This window comes from Agelaius tricolor, unplaced genomic scaffold, assembly GCF_023055355.1.
Source record: "Agelaius tricolor isolate 1412-34295 unplaced genomic scaffold, bAgeTri1.0.p SCAF_1, whole genome shotgun sequence".
Lineage (NCBI taxonomy): Eukaryota > Metazoa > Chordata > Aves > Passeriformes > Icteridae > Agelaius > Agelaius tricolor.
Genome location: NW_027269261.1, coordinates 70,861,201 through 70,884,145, shown reverse-complemented (window position 1 = coordinate 70,884,145; position 22,945 = coordinate 70,861,201). Strand labels below are relative to the sequence as shown.

General features: G+C 41.1%; 1 protein-coding gene across 2 annotated transcripts in view; it reads right to left on the bottom strand.

Moving 5' to 3' along the window:
* Nucleotides 1-11,651: 11,651 nt before the first annotated feature.
* The window catches only part of SEC63 (SEC63 homolog, protein translocation regulator), a 53,222-nt gene continuing 41,928 nt past the window's right edge, over nucleotides 11,652-22,945 (bottom strand). The window contains exons 14-21 of one of the 2 annotated variants that reach the window (XM_071439311.1): nucleotides 22,279-22,361; nucleotides 20,626-20,685; nucleotides 20,243-20,401; nucleotides 19,187-19,345; nucleotides 18,270-18,371; nucleotides 14,303-14,401; nucleotides 13,341-13,445; nucleotides 11,652-12,770 (exon numbers count right to left, since the gene is read on the bottom strand). In XM_071439311.1, the coding sequence (XP_071295412.1) occupies nucleotides 12,627-12,770; nucleotides 13,341-13,445; nucleotides 14,303-14,401; nucleotides 18,270-18,371; nucleotides 19,187-19,345; nucleotides 20,243-20,401; nucleotides 20,626-20,685; nucleotides 22,279-22,361 (911 nt within the window). In that variant the 3' untranslated portion in view covers nucleotides 11,652-12,626. The remainder of the gene's footprint in view (nucleotides 12,771-13,340; nucleotides 13,446-14,302; nucleotides 14,402-18,269; nucleotides 18,372-19,186; nucleotides 19,346-20,242; nucleotides 20,402-20,625; nucleotides 20,686-22,278; nucleotides 22,362-22,945) is intronic. The other variant, XM_071439319.1, reaches the window with a different exon arrangement.

Sequence of the window (22,945 nt, the reverse complement as noted above, 5' to 3'; positions counted from 1 at the left end):
ATGTGATTGGACAGCGAAATCACTGGCCCCTTTTCCAAACGAAAGTGAAAAAGGTGATAAAGTGGTAGTGGGGAAAGAAAGGTTGTGCTTGCATGAGGCACTGCTTGTCACCCAGCCTCAAAACCATTGAAACACTTTCTTCTGTAGGCATAAGGTTTTAGATGAAGATGGCACTGTAGGGAAATATTAAGGGTCTCTGCACACAGAAGCAGTCAGTAGCAGAGCAAGGAGCACAGCTGAAGCCTCCTGCCTCCTGTTACTGCTTCCCCAACTATTTGAGCCACAGGTCACCATCAATCTCCAAAATTACTATTTTTAAAGCAAATCCTATCCACACTCTTTTCACCAGTGTCCTGATATTTGTATTTCACCTATTTTGTACTGATTATATTTCAACCCTTCCTTCCACTGCTTGTCTTCACAGCCTTCTCTGAGGAGGAACAGATCCCTGACATGGAAGTGAAGCTTTTGGGGCAGGTGAGGGACAAAGGACCAGGGTTTTAATGACCAGGCAGGAGGCAGGCCAACATCCAGGGTTTGGACATGAAGCACTCAATGGGGAAAAGCCCCTTATCCCCAGGGCAATCCCTGCCACTCCCTACAGATACCTTGAAACAGCCTCAAAGAGGCAAAAAGAGCTACCAGCCGTAGCCCAAATCACTTCAGATGGAAGAAAAACCTGGCCAGGGACAAACCTGGCCAGGGTCTGGGCTCTGCCCAGGAGGGATGAGTACCACAGAGGGTTGTCACTCGCTCAGGACCATGCTGGATCCTGCCCTGATCCACTGCCCCTTCCCAGCCTGTGGATCCCTGGCACAGCCAGCCCATAGCCCTGTGCTGGGCACGATGGCACACATTGCTCTTCATCCTCCACCAGCATTAATGAACTCACACAGATTGTCATTTTATTTCTAGCATTACCCCATAATTTAAATAATTTAATCCTTGAAACAATTACATTCAATTACCTTCATACTTCCATGAAATCAGAAAGCATTCAGAGTAAGTGAGAGAGGAAATTAAATATCCCAAAACAACATAAACGTGTGCAGGCCAGCCTGCTGTTCGGGCAGATGATGGGGCTGGGGTGGGGCTTGGAGCATGTCTGCACCTGGCTGCAGGGGTGGCATTCACCCTGTCAGTCACTGCAGCACACAGGATACCAGCAGGTCTTTTGGGGCAGCTGCCTGCCCAGGTGATGCCCTGCATGTGATTTTTTTCCCTGCATCTTTATTAGGCATTTCAGTTTAACAAGATTTTACCCTATAAATCTTTCCGGATGATGAATCAATCCCGTGACACCCGCCCCGACCCTCTTCAACCCTGCCACGCTCGCACAGACACCGTTGGTTAAGTTATGATGGAGTCCGGTTTAAGGGAATGAATTTAAACAATTACCTTAATTACAAGAGCAGTATCATCTTTCAAGAAAGAGGGTCTCCAGGGAGGACAGCTGCTGAGAAGTCATTTAGATGCATGAACCTTTGAAAACAGCGGTGAGAGGAGCTGCGACTCCTGCCCCGGCTGCAATCCCTCCCTGCTTCTACCCCAGCTCCTTCCAGCTTGCCCAGCAAAGCTGGGATGGCAGAGCTGAGGCAGTCAAAAAAGCCCCCACAGCAGCCGATAGTCGCGCCCTGCCCAGCCCAGTCCTGGAGGTCACCTTTTGTGTAGGCTCGATCCTAAGTGGGAGTAAAGGCTCAGAGACTCAGCTGTGCTCCGGCAGCCAGCTCGGGAGGATGAGCTGAGCATTAAGCACATGCCAGAGGCAAAGAGAAACCCCAGATTCAAGCCTGAAAGCAGCCGAGCTGAGCAGGAAAGAGGAGTGCCATCGTGCTCAGACCCCCAGCCAGCCCAGCCCGTGCCCACTGCCCACCCCACAGCCCCCCTTTGCCCCAGGACGGGCTCCAGGCTCCTCCAGCCCTGGAGCAGCAGCCCCTGCAAGGTCACCCAGCTGCCTCCCCACCCCAGCCCACTGCTCGCTTGAGGACATGATTATTTCCCAAATCACTAAACATCAGGAGCAGCTTTGTAATTTGCTTGGCTCTTTATTACATTTATTGATTTTAAAATATTTTAACGGCTCGTTTATTGCTGTGGTAAAGAGCTCAGAAAGGCAATAAAGTCACACAGCATCCTTAGTGATAAAAGAAACAATCCCTCGAGCTGCCAAGATCGTGCCTTCTCCTTCCCTTCTGAGCTTCTTTCAAGCAAAAAAAAACCTGAGAGGAACTGCAACCAAAAGGGCAAATCCCATGCACCCAGAGTGGGTAGGTAGAATAAAGTGAAATAAGCTGTAGCCAAAACAGCAACCTCCTGCAACTTCAAAGCAACCTGCTGCAGATAAAAAGCAAAGAAACTTTATTCATCCCCAAGTTCAAGGTGCTTGGCACACGTGGTCATCCATTGAATGTCTGTTTATACAACTCAGGGCACTCCCCATGGACCATCTCACTCTGGCCAGTGTTGGCAGCGATGCAAAAACAGAGGTGAGCCTCCAGGTTCAGAGCAAGCAGCTCCCATCGATGCTTGCTAGGCTGTAAAACACTAACTTGCTTACCTGCAAATATTTAGGAGCCCTGCTCTCCCCTCCAACCTTGGGCCCACTTCCCTGCTTGTACATGTCACCCTGGGGGATTTGGTGGCATCAGCACCTGGACACAGCTCCCCCGTGCTGTGGCAAGCTAGCAAACCCCCCTGTGGAGGGCCAGAAGTGGCAGAGGCATGGCCCCTCATGGACCCATCTTTGAGCATCTCTCTCAAATAATTTTTCTCACTTTCTGCAGTAGAGATAACTGGGTCTGAGCAGTAATTAAAAAAAATCCTCCAGGTGAGGGGCTTTGTTCCTTGGATTACTCTTCTGTTTCTGCAGTCATTTCCATCCCAGAGGCTCCCCAGGCACGTAACCAATTAAACACCTACAGCCTGGCAGCTGCCAGCAGCTCCCTGCTCTGCAGCAAGAGGCCTGGCCAGCAGGGACATTCCTGTGTGAAGCACCCTGGATTTCTTGGATCAGCCTCATTTCTGCAGCAGGGCAGCACAGATGCCTGTGCTCTGCTTCCCTGTGGGCCTGGCCCTGCCTCACAGAGGCAAAGCCCGAGATGTTGGGATGCCCCTGCTGCATGGATGTGAATAGAAGAGAAGAAATGGCAAGCTGTTCTTCAGAGGAGGAGGTGGGGGGACAGGGGTGTTGTCCCTCCCCAGCAGCTGCCACAGTGCATGCCATGCCCTTGTGTGAGCTCTGTCCCCTCAGGTTAGGGCAAGATCACATCCTCTCCAGCCTCCACCCTTCCTTTAGTCATGGAAAACTGGTCTGGCAGTAGGAAAGCAGATGTCATTCCCCCCCCCCCCCCAAAAAAAAGACACTTCTGAGAGCAAGTTAGCACGGATATTCTGAAAGAAATCATGTCAAAGATGCTAACGGACAATGCATGTCACACCTGAGGGGATTGAAGGCCAAGAAACCCATTCCCAGCCAGGGATTCAGTCCCAGAAGTCTGTCATTTAGCAGTCATTAAGACTCCTGCAAGGAGGAATCTGTGCTTCCACCAGAATCCTGCACAGCAGCCACTGCCCAGCCATGTCACAGGGAAAGCTGTTGTTCCCCAGACTAAACACTTGCTCACACACCAGAGAGACAGGAAAGACAAGGTGTGATGGTGCCATCTCCTGCCTCCTGCCAGAGGAGCACTGCATCTCATTAGCAGGATGGGCTCAGCTGCCACCTTCAAGCAAAGCTCATCAGAGAGAAAGACATTAATAGCAATTTCATACAACAAAATTTTCTCAAATGTCCAAGTCCAGTTGGTTTTATTTTCCTCCACAGCAAAAAGAGCAGTAAAGATATATGTCTCTATATAAGCTATGTTTGCATACTCCTTTTCCTAATTCAATAAAAAAATAAAATCAGTTGCAATCCAAATTCACTGTAATTATCTCTGTTTTTCTCTTGGCAAGTGCTATTTTTAGTCAATACACATGCATAGCCATACTATAGCATAGCTATTTTTTAAATTACATATGCCAGCATAGTTTATAGATTTTAATTTGCCAGGGAGTTGGATAGCCATCAGCAGTCAGGAGCTGTGTGTTGTTTGCATACAAACTCAGTCGAGAAACTTCCCCACACAGCATCTGCTTGTAAAACCGAGGAGGGGCAAACCCTCCCCGGGAGCCAAACCTCGGGACAGTTTCGAGCCTCTTGAACCAAGGGCTCAAATTTCACGGCTCTTGGGGGAGGGAAGAGGAGCCTGGCTGGAGAGGGTACATCAGGGATGAGCATGGATCTAGGAACAGAAATGCAGTGCTACACTTGCCTGACTGATGGGCACAAGGGACAGGGCAGAGCACAATCTCTAAAATATTATTGTTAGCTTTACTATCCATGTGCTAATTAGATTTATTAAAAGGTTTCATTACCAGTGATAGTTCTGTTATTGAACTGAATGAAAAATATAAACAATTTTGGCACAAACCACCACAACAAATGCCATTTTCTGCTCAGGGTACACTTGCTTGTCCCCAGGAGAGAATACAGAGATCCCTCCCTCTGCATAAACACACGGGAGGTCAGTGGTGGTGGGGAGAGGCACAGGGTGCCCCAGCACAAGGGCTGTGATACCTGTGGGTAGAGCCAGGCAGCAGGGCTGTCCTGAAATGCAGCTGTGCCCAGGCAGCTGTGGTGCCTACAGATATTTGCCTCCCTAAGGAAAACAGCACCATCTCTTAGCCATACACTAACTTCCTTTAACAAAAAGTAATACTAGCAGAGATCAGAAATAAACCAAAATTTCAGCACTCAGCTTCAGAGGATAATCTATATCTGGACTTTATTTTACTGGGTGGTGGGGAAGTACTTTAGTGTAGTTTGGCCCTAAATCACCCCAAAGTCACATGAAATTCAGAATCCCAGGCCAGACTGTGTTGTCTTCCATCAACACATTCCTCTGCAGAGACCTGTGGGATCCTGCCACAGGTGGGCAGACAGCTGAACTAGCAAAGTGATCTGAGCTCCTCAAGTGACCTCTGCTGTATGCTAGAGAAGGCTTCTTCTTTTTTTCAGATGTGGAATAGCTGCCAACAGAAAAAAAGGGAGAAAAACCCACCCAGAACCAAAACATACAGTGGTATTCTGAGCTGGCTGATTAATTGCTTGCATGCTAAACTTCAGGAATCATATTGTGGTTATAAAACTAATCTAATTTTAGTCGTGATATTGTTCAAACAAAAAGCTTGATTTTAGGGTTTTCCTCCTATTTTCTCTCTGCTATTTTGACACGTACTTCATTTTTGAGGCTGGCATGATGTGCATACCAAAAAGCCTTGCCTGTGTCTAACAAGCTGAACTATTTTATTATTGCCTAGCCTGCAACCCCACATCTACAGAGACCTGGCTTACAAAGGCTGGTGTCAGCTTCCACATCAGTGCCGTGGTAATGTTTAACACTGAGCACTAACATAAAGATTCAAAGCAGTGTGGTGATTAATTGCTGTCACTCCTGCCAGTCTCCCAGGCTCACATTTGACCAAGAGGTCCATGCTTCCCTTTTAAGACACAGTGGGGTTTGAAGAATATTGCTCTATTTTTTTGTTTTAATGGGCTTTTAGCAGTGAGCACGGAAGATGCTGTGCTGGGCAGGGCTGTCTGGGGGTGTGTGGCCAGCTGGGGCTCACCCACTGCTCCTGCTGGGCACTGACACCCCAGTGACATCCCACAGGCACCACTCAAGGCTGCAGATTTGGAAGAAGAGGTTAGAGGCACACTGTGAAGGGATAATGTCAGCACTGATGCTGCAAGGAGGCAATGGACTGCACGGACTAAGCTGCTTTCACCCCAATTATTTCTCTTTTAAGCCTTCTGCTTCTCCGAGCTCCTAAGAAAGGTGATCCCCCTGACCCTGCCAGCCATCCCTCTCTCTCCTGGTCTCATTGCTCCCACAGTGCTCAGTGCAGCACCCTGCCTGTTGCTGTGTGCCTGGCAGAGCCAGCTCCAGTGCCACTGCAAGGGGCACAACATCACCAGCACCCAGCACTGCCCATCCAACACCCCCTTTCCCAGAGACAATCCTTCATGTGGTGGGGGCCACCATCCTGACTTTCATGGCTATCAGGCAAGAACAACAGAGGGGAGAAGAGGTTCTCCACTCATCTATAAGAGCCTGGTCCCTCCTGTGACTGGTTCTCAGGATGGGGATGGGCTGGGGGACAAGCAGGTGACACAGGCTACTTGCCCCAGCTGCCCTGCCTGATCACCTCCAAGTCTCACAAGCTTGCTGAGAGGTGGGAGAGGAGAATGAAGAACCCCTGTATAGTCATCTCAGTATTTCATAAAAATCAGTAACTTTTAGTATACATACTATAATTAAATATTAATTTGAATGCAAAATATAATGGGGCAGCTTTGCATGTTTTGAATGAATTCCTCAGTCCTGATTGAATGAAGGGGTAAAAAAAATAAAAAAAGAGATCAAATACACCTAACAAATCTGTATCAGGAGGGAATCATAAAAAGATACAACCAAGATAAAACCTTATGTGGGGAAGTTAACTGTGAAGAGTAAATCCTCATAACTTCAGGAAGAAGTACCTGTATGAGCAGCCCCTTCTGCCCCAGGATGTTATATAGAGTGAATGATGTAAATGAGGTTGCTCAAATTGCCTTGTGAGCAGAGGCTGACACCCACTGTCCTGTATGTGAGGCCAAGAGAGCAACAGGCTCTCAGGAATCTGAATTGATCCAGGGGGACCTGCACAGCTGGCTCCAAATGAAGCAAAAGTTGTCTCATTTCAAGGGACCAAACTAATTGTCATCTGGGCCTCCAAATCTCACCACCCTGTCATGGTCTGTCTCTCTTTTACAGCCATTATAACCTAATCTCAGCCAGTGTGATTTACACATAGTAATTAATGGAGCTTCAGTGGTGAGGAAATTTGTCATTCAATTTGAGTTTAATTTACTGCATGTGCATACATTAGGAAGCACAAATTCCATAGCTGTGATCTGGGCACAGAGAAAGGGTTGTTTGCTGAGAAAGAAAAAATAAAACACCCAGTAAACAATTCACCACTGGCCTGTCACACCTCCTGCTCTGCAAGTCTCTTCTCAATGGGAGCATAACACACAAATAAACCTGGACATCTCAGTTTGGATGCTTGGATGTGGAAGGCAAAGTCTCACTGCCACTGCTATCACATTTCCCAGCTACAGGAAGCATCACCCTGGCATATTGGGGAGTATGGCCTCATTCTGATCCCTGCTCACATGTGGGTGTGTTTCCATCAGAGAGGACAGAGCGAGTTGATGGAGTTCAGGGTGTAAGGCCAACAAGAGATGCTGTGTCTGTGGCATACACATGAACAACTCCAGTGAAGGAGAACCATGCCTAAAAACCAGGACAGACTTTCACAGCAAAGGCAGCATTGCATTTTCAGCTACCTTAAGTTAAAGGTGGCCTCATACCAGCCCAGGCTTTGGAGCACCTACTAACCACAGCCCAGCAAAGCCAAAAGCAGTGCCTGGCTGATCCTCACTGGCCCACGAGGGACCAGGAGTGCCCCAGAGGGACTGGGACTCTTCCAGCTCAGGGACTACCCTGCAGAAGGTACCTGAAATATGTCCAGCTTTTCCAGGGTCTCTCCCCAGAATGCTTCCATGCCATGAAGCATCTATCTATATTGCTTGCATAAAAAGGAAGTAAAGGTGGATGAATTAAAAACAGTTTTACTGGTTTTAATTTTTATTTAATTTTAATTACTGTTTACTTTACTTTAAAGTAAAGGTGGATGAATTAAAAACAGTTGCTCAAGGTGGTCCATGCAGCTTCCTTTGTGCTGTTAAATTCCACCCATACAATGTAAAGGTAATGTCTTCCCTGTTTAATGATTAGAGCATGTATATGGAAGGCTTACACCTTCAGTGCTTCCTGATTCAACACACATTAGAAATCAAATTCTAGGTAGAGTGTATGCAATTTGGCTTTAAAATATTATTGTTAGCTTTACAATCCATCGTGCAAATTAGATTTATTAATAGGTTTCATTAGCAGTGATAGTTCTGTTATTGAACTGAATGAAAAATATAAACAATTTTGGCACAAGATTATTTCTACCAACTCAATAATGTCTGCTGGCTCAAAACTGCATCTTAAAACAAAAGTTCATCCCATGAAAGAAATTAGGTGCAACCATGAATATCAATAGATGTATTGTGAACAAATTTGATATCTCAGCTAGAGTTCAAAAGTGAACACGAGCCACCCAGTTCCCTCTTCTCTGCATTCCAAACAAGCTCCTGCTTTTATCCAGCACCTGGGTGCTCTGCCAAGCCCTCAACAAACCCTAAGAAAAGAGGTTTTAAAGATGCCGCTGCCAGGGGCATTTTTACATGTTTCCCTGCACATCATTTAAAACTTGAGCAATCACAACGTGCTGTGGGTGCCCACAAGGCACCCCAGGTACCCCATAAATCAGCTCCTCAAGGTAGGGCACCCCCATGGTGGAACCACCTCAGGTATCTCCCTTTGCAGGGCTTAAAACACAGCTGAAGTGCAGATACCTTCACAACGATCATCCTCTGCACACACTTTCCCAAAAACTAATACAAAGCAATGTTTAAAGCTCAAAATGGACTCATTAACACCCCAATTACCACTAAGAAAGGAAGCTCTGCCTTCCTCGTGTTTTTATTTTAAAATAAATTCGATAATACACTAATCCCAATATTAAAATGGGTCACCTTCAGCAGGTTTTAAATGCTCGGCAAGGGGGTTGGGGGAAAACAAATCACAGAAAAACATATAGAAATCAGTAGTTTCTTGAAAAGAAAAAAAATAGATCCGAGAAACTTCCACCTAAGCCCTCTTCCCCTCCAGAAAGGGGGAGCACAAAACTAAACCTACAGCTCAAATACAATAGGTACCCACCGGAAAAATCCTAGGGTTTCCTGAAGAAATCCATGCCCCTGCCTCCCCCTGCTGAGCGCGGCCGGGAACTGCGCCCGCTCCTTGAGAAAAGCACCTTCCCCCTCCACTCGCGGCTCTCCATGGTTCTCCCACTCACGGGCACTTGCCAGTCACTAAACTACTTGATTTAATATTAATAGAGCATTGTCAACGCTTGGTGGGAGGGGGAGGCAGTGTTTAAATCACATTACAGAAAACACCCAAGAGAAAACATCACTTTTATGACTTCTTTTAGCTACACTTACCTACTTCAACAAGCAGCATTTAGCAACCTAAATCCAGCTAACTCATGATGGTGCCCCCCTGCACTAACTGCAGTCACAGCAGCCTGCACACATCCTTGAGATGGAGCAGGAGGAGCAGGGCCAGTTGTACTGCATCACTCTCCTGCCTGTGTCACAGACATATTTTCTGAAAAGTCCTTTTGCCAGGATCTTTTCTCCTGAGAAGCTGAGAACTTCAGTTTCTCCATGTTTTGCTGCTTTGGAATGTGATTTGGAGAGTTGTTTACCCAGCATGTGAAATTGTTTTTACTTGTTGACCAATGACAGCCACCTGTGTCAAGGCTGTGAGCAGTCATAAGATTTTATTGATTCCATCCTTTTCTTTGCTAGCCTTCTGATGTCTCCTTTCTCTTTTTTTAGTATAGTTTTAATATATCATCTTCTTTCAATATACAATAAAATAATAAATCAGCCTTCTGAAACATGGAGTCTAGATTCTCCTCTCTTCCCTCGTCCTGGGACCCCTGTGAACACCACCACACTGCCTGTCTCAGCCAAGTCCCATTTTTAGCCCTTGAAGTGCCACAAGCCCTGAAGGTATCTGCAGCATCTCTGGCTGGGAGGACAGTCAGGCTCTGCACAGTTGCCTCCTCTGGCCTAGAACAAGGGGCTACACAAAAAACAGCATGACAGCAAAAGGACAGAAACAAATCTGTTCATGCTAAAAAACCAGTAGCTGCTTCCCAGCTACGCTTGAGTCACCATTGCCCAAGGAGCACAGAAGGAAAGCAGATTTTATTTCCTGAACTTTTTTTTGTTGTTGTTCTTCAGTTACTAGCCCAGAGTTTCAGAACACTTAAGTAGAAAATTGGCTAGATTGATTCCTAAACCCTATCAAAAAGGGAGGTATATACAACAGTGAATGCAAAATGCTGCTTGTTCCTGTACCTGGTAACTGTTATGCAGGAGGGAGCTGATCAATGTTTGAACGACAATTTATATTGTTAATAAAAAATAGTTATTACTGGACACACCACACAACAGAAGACCAACAACTCAATAATGTTGGGCAGCTGCAGTTGGGTGGTTTTGATTGTGTGAAGCTCTTCAATACCTCCTTGGTCTCCTTCTGTCTCTTTCTTGGGAGATGTGGTAAAACCATGCACAACTACATAGCTGGTATTTCCATGAGAAAAAGCATCAGCATGCCTTTCTCACATTATCAAGATTTCCAATACCACCACAATTTTTCTCCTTACATTTTTTACTAAGTTACCTTGACTATACAAGAGACACACATTTGAAGTATTAGATTTAGCCTTTATTGGCTCAACAGAATTATCCCCAGTTGGTAAACTTCAAGGGTTATCCCAGCCGTCACTTTCAATCTTCAAGAAGAAACCAGTTCAGTATTCAGACCACAGACATGATTCTTTTTTTCTTTCTTTTTAAAATCATTTCAATGCATTCACATCTATATACCCTGACTGTTAATAACAAAATTTAGGGATCAGTGTTCAGAGTGCAGCCCAACCCATCCAGAATGCTCTTATTATCAACTCTACCTCCTGACTCACCCCTCTCCTACCTTTACCAACTGCAGACTTTCACTAGGAGTTGTTCAGTCATCTTAGCACTCATCTGGCCTACTTGCTTGAGGAAGAGTCATTAGACTCTTCCCTATCTTTTCTCTCACCAGTGCAGTATTTGGCTCAAAAGCCTATGGACTACACAACTAGAGCTTTTGTGTTGCTATTTCACTGCTCTATTTTGCAAGTTAGAACTGGAGTTACAAGGCATCAAGTGTACAAGCCCTTTAATTTAAACCTAGCCTTCATTCTTGAGTTTGACCATCTGACACTGCTTATGGTTTACAAGTTAACAATGTGCACTTCAGAAGTACTTTGAAAAATACCATAATCTCATTAGAACACCTTCAAATTTTATTTGCATCTATTGTAATTACAAAGAGTATAACAATATAAATTTTCATTTAAAGTGACAACCCTTTCTAACAAACAAGGTCGCAAATTAGTGTGTACCTATTCTGACTTTGGGCAATTTTTATAGAATGGAAATTTTCCTGCGTGAGAATTTGTCACATTTTACAGCACTGTATTTTCATAGTCAATACACAGGAACAGAAATACATCTATTCCTACTTGCAGAACACTCTTAAGTATTTCTGAAGTATAGAAATGCAACAATTCATTTGTTTTATTCAGAGGAAGAAAAGGAGGAATCCACCCATGGCTTTTATCAAGTCTCATAGAATACACTAATAGCCCTGATACTCTCCTCCCTGAATTTATTCTCTAATTAGATTTGATTTTTTTTTTTCTTTAAAAGGTGTAGAAACAGAATCACTATCTTGTTTACAACCTTGCAGAAGACTAGGGTAGGAAAAAAAAACCAAAACAAACCAACAACCTCAGACAAAGATGCACGCTATTACAAATGCAAACAGCCATCAAATTATCCAGTTTATTGATGGGAATTCAAAACTGATACAAAACATGCCCTCTCTGCATGTTGTATTTTACCTTTAAAATGTTTCTGACGGTGTCAGGTAGATTGAGAATTAAGAATATACTTCGGCTTTCAGCATGTACCTTTTATAAAGGTATTACACAAAAGCCACTAGCTTACATAACATGTGGTCCCAATATTACTTACAGACATTCTGTTTATCAAAAGACTCAGATCTCCCATTGATCTGATGAAATAAGGGCTTAAAAATGTTTTAAGCCATTAATAAGTATCCTATGGCAGAGTCAAGAAAGTTTATGATTTCCATTATAATCTCGGGCATAAAAAGGCAACAGTCCTAAAAAAAGCAGCCCTCTGGAATATATGGAATGTGGCAATGGATATGATGCCAATTTGTAATGATCAAGTTAAGTAAAACAGATTCTTAAAGCTATGAATGATGTGAGCAGTATCACAGCAAAATAGTTAATGAATACCACAGAACCAATCAAGTTTGAAAGTTGAGCAAATGTTGCTTCAATCAACAGATATTTGTAATGTCAAATATACCAAAACATTTTCTAAAATAAATTTCTAATGCAGAAAAATTGATTGAAAGTTTGCTCCTAGCTAACAGTACCTTTTATTTAAATTGGACCCTAAACTGATCAGACAATACATAGCCCACACTTTTGGACATTTATAATAAAAAAGCTTTTATTTTCAATTGAAACAAATGCACCATCCTGCACTTTGAAGGCTATGAGCCATAAGCATATTCCAAGGTGTATCAATGGCAACAGATTTGTTTCACCTCCACTGAGAAGTTACATAATGCACTCTTAATTGGTAAAGAAAATTTAAACTCAGCCTTCTCAAAGCTTCTGTACTGTGTTTCTTGGTTAACTGTACAAGTTCCACAGCCAGACCAAGAGCTTGCACTGTGTGCAGATATTGTAGTCAATCAATAGTATGTTTAATCATCATCTTCCTCTTCTTCCTCTTCCTCCTCAAAACTGTCTTCAAAGCCCTCACTGTCTTCCTGGTCCTCATCACCTTCTATTGCTGTATCCCATTGTGGGTGATTTTCTGGCACTGGTTTTGCTTCGTGAACTTCCAGCTGTAATTGGATAAAGAAAGAGAACAGAGGGGAAAAAAGGTTACGGACAATAAACAGCAATTTGGGAAAACAAACAAATTCACACAACAAAACAAACAAGCAACCCACAAAAGAATAGCTAAAAAAACCAACTAAATAACAAAACAAATCCCATCCCACTCACCAAACCAAAACCAAGAACTGCTTCCAGAAGTAAGGCATGCCCGATTTTTCCCATTAATTGAATGAATCTAGGACTAAGGAAGGGCAGGGAAATGGCATGGGAAACCTCAAGGTATAAAAAGCCACAGCCAACCATACTGCAGAAACTGAATAAACATTAGAAAAACATTAATTAAAATACACGTGCATGGGAAAGTATCTCAAATTTTAGTCCCATTTAATCCATCATAAAATTATCACTGCACATTAGGCAGAAACCATTTCTAAGTCCATCCTTCCCACTTGTTTTAAAATTAGGACAGGTTGAACTCTTATCAACAGGACTTCTGGTCCTGTTAATTATAGTTTTAATGACCATAAGAAGTAGCTTTCAATGTAACACAAGTATATAACAGAGTCAAACATCACCTTCAATGGTTTAATCTGGTCCAATCCCATATATGAATCTGATCTTAAATAAACTGTGTACTGATAGTTTCCAGGCTTGCCTGGTGCTGGGAACTTCAGCTCTACCTACAAAAGAGATTGCATACCATAAAGTTCTTACTGCTTTCAAATGACACATTGAAACAAGCACCTGAGTCCTCCAATGAACAATGAACACTACTACAGAATAATAGAAAGTTTTAGTTTCTTACTAGGGACACTTATTTGAATATCTCTATGTAATAAAATACCTGTAAAAAAGAGCAACAATACCCAAACACAATACCTGCCATGAAAGCTGAAAAATCATTGAGTCACTCAATCAATGATTTTTTTTCTGAATTAGGCCAAGTAACTACATTAAGTACACAGTTTCACCCTGCTGTATGCTAAGCCTCAAAAACCCAAACAGGTTAAAATATTTAGTCTGCTGAAAGTTTTATCTTAACTGCTGTTATTTGAAATTGAATGTAACATCTGATTTGGAAGAACAAACACATTAGGTCTTCATTTTTCAGAAAAGTGGCACAAAGAACACTGCCAAAGGTTACAGGTTCAGCAAAGTTTATATGAGCCAATTAATTAATTTGTCACAGTCTCTGCTGTACAGAAAGAGAACACTTAATGTTTCTAACAATTTGAATAAATTTAGGAATTTCACTGTGTAAGAATACTGCTTTTCATGATCTTTTGATATCAAGAAAAAAATAAACCCAACATATTCCAGAAGAAACTTCAAAGTTGTCTTAAATTACTTTTTCTTTCTCCACTATCAATTTTCATACTTAAAAGGCACTTCTCTCTTTTTATCAAGAGAGTGAAATTTGTTTTCCATCTTAAGAGATAAGTATTAAATAAATTAAAATCTACATGTATTTGCATACCAGAGACACTTCAACAGAGTTTTGTAATATCCCAGAAAGAAAACTCTCCAAGTACTTTACCTCTTCTTTATCCTTTAGTGTACAAACGTGATATGGCATACATATTAACATCTGCTCCTTCCGATCTGCAATATACAGCCACCACCATTCTTGTTTTTCCTTTCATAAAGGGGAAACAAAACAACAGTAAAAAACCACAAGCATTAAAGAAGTCATAGAACAAGATGCCCCTACACTTTTTAACAGTCAATTAGGATTCACTGATCTTTGTAATACAGACAGAAAGTTTGTGTCTGGTGCCTTTTTTAAACTCTTGGATGTGCATGAATAAAATACATGGTGTACACTGCACATCGAAAGCAAACAGGTTATGACAAGTAACTGCTGGTCTCCAAAGGCTTCAAGCCAGGTATTCAACTTCAGCTACCATGTGGGACATGGAACCACCCCAAAGAATTTTGTCCACTGAGGATTAACAAGCAATTTCATGCAATATAAAACAATGTTAGGTCCTTCAACAGAAATCTAACCTGGATAAAAAGCTGAGCATTTAAAACAAGGAAAGTGTAAAAACAGATAAAGAACTATTTGCAGAAAAGTCTTTTTTCAGGCAAATGTGCTTTGTCCCACTGCTTCCCCCTCCAAAAAGTGAAATGACATTTGAACACACTGAGATTTCACTTCAAGGAAATGACTCAGTACCAATCAACTGATTGGTACTAATGAATATTTGTAAAGGATGCCCAATAACTGCTCCCTATCACATACAGGGAACTTCTGAATTCCACATTTGGGAAGCAAATCCTGTTAATATGTAGAATTTGAAGAATTTTTGTCTCTACCAGAGTAGTTAAAAGTTCAGTAGTTTTAGATTTTTTTAACACTTCAGAAGTCAGTGTTTGGTGAGCTGAGATTTAAATCATGCATGTTGAAACTTTACAAAAGCCAAATTAACTCTTTTTTTTTCTTTTGAAGTGACTAATTGTTATACTAACTATCACAATCTCACTAAAAAATTCAACCATTTACAACAGCAAGATACTCACACCAACAACTAAAAACGCTGATTAGCACTCCTGAGTCCCAGAACAGGAAATGTAAAATTAACTCAACATGTTAAATACCCATTCTGAAGTACATAAAGCAAAAGCATCACACTGAAGCATCAGCATTCCCTTGTGTTCTTGGAACAGGCACAGAGAACAGGACAAAAACCTATTTGTATGCTATTTAATGCCAGAATGTGTAGAATTCTAAATCCTTCTTACAACTATTCCAAATGATTTTCTTTAGGAAAAACCATCCCATGTGATTACAAGGCATACGTTACTTTATCTGTAAGTTTCAACAGTAAATATATTGTCAATCTTCTTGACAGCTGTAGCAAAGAAGACTCTTAGGCAGTCAAAGTGTTTATTTCCTAGCCAAGAGGCCTCTAGGAATAGAAAGATGAACAGTATAAATAGCACAGATGAACAAGAGCTACAGAAGCAAGATCTATTACAGAAATGGCTAATCCATTTTGGGCCTATGAGGACTGTGACCATAATAAAAAGGACCTGCAGTTGTATCAACGTTATTTTTGATTTTACCAAAACATTGTGCTGACTTACTATACGTTGTTCTTCAAAAAAAAAGAAATTTCCTTGCCATTAAAAGTGATGGAAAGAGACAAAGATCAAAATCATCCAATGGCTTTTCACAAAAACTAGTAAAAATAACAGCCAAGTGGGGGAAAAAATACCAGTGCAAATGACAATCGTTGATGTAAAGTTCAAAGGACTCTGTATTTTTTAGGAAATTACAGGAGTGTTCCTGACCCTGAAGTGCCATCACTTTTTTACAGAAAGGACAACTGTGCAGGACTGCACAGATTTTCCTCTTGCAAGATTTTCCTCTTGCTTATTGGATGGAATTTAAAGTTTATGCCTGTGAGAATCTGGCAAACTAACAGTCAAGTGGGCAAAACGCCCTTTAACAGATGGGTGCAAGGTTTGGCATGCCAGGGAACCAGTATGTTCATGAAATTGGAACACCAAGGCCAGTTTCTACCTAAAAAATGTCAAAACTACAATCTGTGCAGTTTCTGGACCCATGGAAGCAGGAGCAGAAGATAATTCTTTAGGAACCTGCATAGATTAAAGACACATCTCTGGCAGAGTAATCAACTGCCCCAAAACTTGGATGAAACAGCACTAAGGCTGCCTCCTAAGAACAAGTATTATTATGCTCAGCTACTACTCAAACATCTTTAAAATCTGGAACACAGCATTTTACCTCTAATTTTTTATCTCTGAACTGGCCATGACCACAGTACAAATAAAACTCTAAATAACAGATGAGAAAAAAAACCAAACCAGACTATGATGGTTTTTGTTCTTCAGATGTTGCAGATCAACTCTGTCTGAACCTGCTCCCACTGCAGCTACAGCACAAAGTACAGCTGCATTCAACTTTTAAGAAATCAGTGAAGTTGGAAAATTTACAACTGCAGTACCATGAGAGGATATGTGTGTATCTTTTAAGTTCAAGCATTCAGATGAGCCCTAGATTTCTTTTCAGCAGCAAGCTGTATTTAGGTTTTTTATCACAAAACCCATATGTAACTCAGTTACACACAGCTGAAGGCTTATGCAGCTTTATACAGAGTAAGTATAAGCAAAGTCTCTGAAAGGACCCTCACTTCAGTAAAAGAGAAATACAAATATTCAGCATCCCTGAGGCAGCGGGCATGGCACTTACTGTCTGTGAGCTTCAACTGATGACCAAAGCCAGCTGCCTTCACAGCAAGGAGGTATTAAGACTCTGCAGCACATTTGACATGATCTAAGGCAGCCAGAAGAGCAGAATGCCAGCACACCTTTTTATGCTGGTGTACTGGTGGAAGCTGTACTGAGAGATGGGAGTGGGAGTGCACCCAACTGTCAGGAAAATACAGCTTCAAGTTCAGCCATTACAATACTAGATTGTCAGCTAGGCCTTCAGGAAGACAATTTATTTGCCTTATTGGAGATAGCACAACCACAAAGAAGAGATCCTAGATTAGTTCCTTAGTCAGACTGCAAGGAAGGAAAGGAGCTGATTAGCCATTTCTTGAACCACTGGCCAAGAAAGAAAATGTGGCCAAATACTACTCCCTCCTGGTTCCAATCAGGTCACCCCAAGGACCTAACTTATCTGCTCAGAACACAAACCCTCCATTTGGAAAAATCTCCTCTTTTTCAAGGTTCCACTGCTGTTAAGGGCTTCTCAGACAAGTGAGTGGCTAGCTGTTAGTGCAAGTAACAACTGATAAATCAGGTAATACTTTCCACACCAAAGGCTGCTGTAAACACACCTCAGCCTATATTCAGTTACCACTCTCAAATGTATCATTTCCTGACACTCACCCAGAGTAGAACTTGTACTTTTGAACTCTATAGAAAAGACTGTTCCACAGTTGGCTTCTGCCACTTCCACACCACAATGTGGTGAAAATAGACAGCTTTGCCAAGCAACCCCACCTTCCATAGCTGCACACCGTGCTGCCATCACATTGCTGCACTGAGACTTGAAGTCAACAAGTAATCCAAAACTACCTGCTGATCCAAATGATCCCCAAACTCTCCTGTGATTACATAGGAGGGGTTGTCAGGACCTCTCCCAGTCACAGGCACTTGCAATTAGATGGTCACACCTCACAGCAGCCATTTGAGAAAAATATATTTAATGGGTGCACTGGCACTGTGCCAGGGCTAAGCCATGACATATGTAGAGTTAGAAACATCCAAACATTTCACCTTAAATTTTACAGGTTTGCAAGCCTCTGGGAACTGAGTAGAAAGAATAATGAAAAAAAAGGTTTTAGAAAAGTATCTGAAAGTGTTTAATTTTTAAGTTAAGACTTCATAAAATAAATACTATTTTTTCCCAGACATTAAGGTTTTTTAAAAGCTCAATATTTACAGTAAAGAATATAAATGGATCCATTAATTTATATTATTATTAATTTTCATGTTTGATAACTGTAATGCTTTTTATTACTGACCTCAGGAAAAAAAAGACTGTAAACAGGATGTGTTATCTTTGACTTCGTTTCAAGAAGGGCTCGCTCCTTTCTCTGTATACTTTGCTGTAATTCTTGCCACTCCTGTCAAAGATAAGGTTAAAGAATTACTGTGCACTAACCATCTTTTGCATTAAAAAGACAGAAAATGGTCCATGAAAATGGTACATGTGACTAGTTCTCATGCAATACTAAACATTATAAAGAGAAAAAGCAGACCTGTGGGATTTGCACACATTCTTCAAAACTCAATCCTACAACACTACCTCTAAACACTCTCTACCTCAGCCATAGGAGTCCTGATTACAAGTTTGATGATTCCTTTCCCATCAGAAGCCCAATCTCACCTGCACAGGTCATTCAGCTGTCACTCAAGTCTTTTATTGTAAGACTTGTGGTGCAGAAATCATCTACCACCACAATGTTTCACTCTCTGTTACACTATTACAGTTTCAGACACATAACCTGACAGTTACTAGCATTTAGTAAGCACCTGTACAAGTCTGCTCAACTACTGCATGCTTAGTAGGCACTGTGCAGCATGCAACAGCCACTGCCTGTAAAGAACACATTTCAAAGAAGAGACTTTAGGTCACAAATCTGCAGCAGATAGTACTCAAATTAAGCTGAAAGAAATATTTTTTCTCCTGAAGTTTAGCCATTTTCTCATGTCATTTCTAAATATTCTGACCATGCTGAAAAGACTCTCCGCTACTCAGTCTGGAACAAACTTGCAATAACAAAGCTCTTCTACCAGAATGAGGTCTGAAAACCTCTGGAGAACCAGTATTACTCCTTCATCCTAGTGTTGATTAGCCTGAGGGGATGCTAGAGGATTAAAATGCATTTTCTCTCAACCCCAGAGGCAACATTACCCATCAAGGAAAAGTAAGGCTTACAGCTTCATCATCTTTGTTTTGCTTCTCGTCTTGTTCTCTGTCAGAGTCTCTGTCACTCCCATCATCTTTTTCACTTTGAGAGTCCCTGTTTGTTTCTTCTTCTTCAGATTCACTTCCTTTATCAGAGACCTCCTCCTCCTCTTCCTTCACAACAACTTCCTAATGGGAAAGAAAAACAAACACCCAACACCTCTGACTTAGTTTGTCTGCATTACTGTAGTGTACAGAATTCACAGTGCCTCCCTTAAGGTTGGGCTGCATGAGCTATGTACTTCTTGTGTCAGAGTTATGTCTACAGTGAAGATTAATCCTTTCCACCTCATTCACTAAGAGGAGGACAGAAGTTATTTTCCTTCTCCATATGGCTCTCCCAACAGGAATAGGAAAAACCAGTATTTGATTCCCAGACTGGATGTCCCATCTCTGCAAGTGCCCAAGGCCAGACTGGGTGGTGCCCTGGGCAAACTCATCTAGTGAGTGGCACCCCTGCCCATGGCAGAGGGGTTGGAACTAAAGGCTCTTTAAGCCAAATTATCTTTCAACCCAAACCGTTCTATGACTCTGGGACTGCATTTCATAAAGTCTTAATAAAATTACGGAGAACTTTAAAAAGTACCTACAACATAGCCCAAGAGGTGGAGAAAACACCATGCAGTGGGAGCATAAAGTTACTAAAGTTACTAAAGCTACTAAAGCTACTTAATTTACCAGAACAAAGTCTCATTTCAGTCTTCATCTTTAAAGAAAAAGTAGAAGTTACAGAACAATTCACCTCCAAGAAGGCAGCATAACAAGAACAAATAGTAAGAAGAGACTATGAAGGCACATTTTTAAAATATTTGAGCAGAACTTTCAGTGGCCACTGCAAACATTACCATGGTGGTTTCCTGATTACTTCACTAGTAATTGTTAAATGTAGAGAAAACAAATGCTATTTTAGAAGACATACTTCACAAAAGCATAAACTGAAATGGAAGAGACAAATACAAATCCCTTCATCAGATTACAAGTGATAAACTGAATAAAATTATAAATATCATTGAATCCATGAGCTACCCCATTAGCTTGTTTTTGTTTCTGCTGTTTCTGTGGTGGCAATGAAGGTGGCACAGGTTTCTTTTTCAATGGCTTCTTTTTCTTTGATTTTGAAGCTTTCTTGGTTCCTTTATTCTTTTGTTGCCATCCTTTGCTCTTTGATTTGCTGGCATCTCCTTGCTGCAGGAAAGCAGTATTAAAATATTTATTCTGTTCATAAAATTTCAGTCATTCAACTGTAGTTTAAGCGTTTTAAGCTGAGAACCAAAATTACAAAGCACAGTTCAAAGGACACTTCAGTAGGCATTTCTGGAAAAAATGCTTGAGAAGTGCACAATTAGCAATTCAAGATCTGAAAGAATGTTCTCTTTAATTAGCAAAAGGAACATTCACTCTTCACTTACCCCATCTTCTGCTGGTTGCTCTTCTGCTGCACATATAGACTGTTCCTTTTCAAACACTTCCTGATTAGAGAAAAATGTGAAAACTACTAATGCCTCTCTGTACCAAGAGCAAATTATTATTTCATATTTGAACTTAAACTAAATCACCTTTAATCAAGTCTGAATATTTAACTCATGACAAATTCTTTTATCAGTGACAGACACAACAGGGGATTAACAGATCAAAATTAAACACTAGTTCAAACATTTGGTCTCAGATTTTTCCATCACTTGTATTATAAAGAAATTTAATAGCAACATGTCACCTTGTTCCAAAAAATCCACTTGTTTTATAAAGCACAGAAATCCTAGATCACAAAAGCAAGCAGTAGTAAAATGCTAATTCTGCTCCAGTTGTCAGAGCATTAAAAACTTCAACAGCTGCTCTGCTACTCAGGGACACAGAACAACAAATCAAACCAGAAATGTGAAATGTTAAGACACAACACAATGTTAGTATACTGTAGATTGAGACACCTCTCTGTCAATGGATTTTTTAACGGCGTTTCTTTTTTCAAAATATACAATATTCCATTTAAAAAAACCACCCAAACAAAATAGTCACAAGGAGCTGTTGTATATAAAGATGGCAAATAGGAAATACCACCACAAAAAACATGCATCGTACAAAAGGCTAGCTCTTGTTTCTATGCCAGACTGCCTAGTGGAGGTCACACAGGAAGCATCTTAAATGAATCTTCTATATGCTGTTAGACATTTTAGTTTCTAAGCACAGTTCAATATCCTCATAGTTTCATAATTTTCAGTTTTCTTTGCCATTTCCTTTTTGCAATTCCAGCATAATGATACAGTGCTTTTACTTTCTACCTACTGCACCCACAGCATAAGCACATGGATCTCATATATACAGACTTTCTGCTGAACTAGCTTCAATAGTCTGATCTCACCTACAATACTCAGGCTTGTGTAACTTAGAGGTGTAACTCAGACCTTCTGTTTACTTAGACAATTATGTCATAACTACAGATGCAAAAATTGACATTGTAGTCTTTGATGTATCAAAGCTTGTTTAGGTTCTGTGTATTAAAGTTTTTTGTTCAAAGAAAGCCATTAATGCATTTTAAGCTTGAAAATAGGCACAAGTCAGAAGTTTAACTGCTAGGGTATAGTATTGTTTTGGTTATGCCACACTGTTCATGTCACACTGGTGTACCTCCTTTATATTAAGTTACGCATATTCTGCATTCCGCTGGACTGCGTTTCTTTCTAAAACACCCAAGAGATTTGTAACATTATGAGCCCACATAAAGCAAAATCAAACACTGTCCTGAGGACTTGAGTGAATATTTTATTTTAGTTCAAGAACCAAGTTTCTGAATGTCTCTTTTCCTGTTGTTTACAAACCTCAGAGCAGTATCACTTGCCATATTCTTTTACCGTTCCCTAGACAACTGCAATGGGTCAGACTGAACTTTGATTTTATTCCAGGAAAACTTTCTTATTCAGAAACAAGACCATAAGGACGGATTAAGAGCACAAGTTCTCAATTTCAGATCTTAACCTCACAGTTATGTTTACAAAACAACCAGAAATGCCTTTTTACTAGTGTACACCCACAGCTACCATGAAAAGACAAGTATTCTTAATACTTACTGCCATGGTCTGCCTTGTTAGTGTGACCAGAACAGTGACAAGAGAGCCTACTGTGATGTTGTTGCTGTCTTCATCATCCAAAACTAGTGCGAAAAGAAAAACAACACATCTATTAGACTTCCTTAAAGACTTTTTCTCCATTAAACATTGCTTCTGCTACTACCAAATGTAAGCATTCAGATTCCAGAATTTTTAACAAAAAATATCTTAAAAGTAGTATTTAATAAGTCTCTTACAATTTCAACTATACTATCAGAACGAGAGCTGGTGATTCAGCAACCTATAAAACTCAACAATGAGTTTGAAATTTTAATTGCATGAAAGTTGGAAAATTCAAAGTTATGGCTGCTGTGGGAACCATAACCCTGTAATATTGTGCATTATATATTAAAGCATAAAACTTCAGAAACATGAAATATCACACATGACCAGAGGGACCCTGTTATATTTGTTCTGGGAATCATAATTTTCATTTTCCTGACTTTCATATTATTAACAACTCAATTTCAATGCCACATTAACAATCATGCATTTAATTATTTTTTAAGGAGAAGGCAAAGGAAAATAAAAGAACAGCAATGATTAGTTTAACTGAAACGTTAAACAAACCCCACAGGGGAGCCACTGAGGAGTTTATACCTCCGACCTATAAAATGGAGAATGTCTC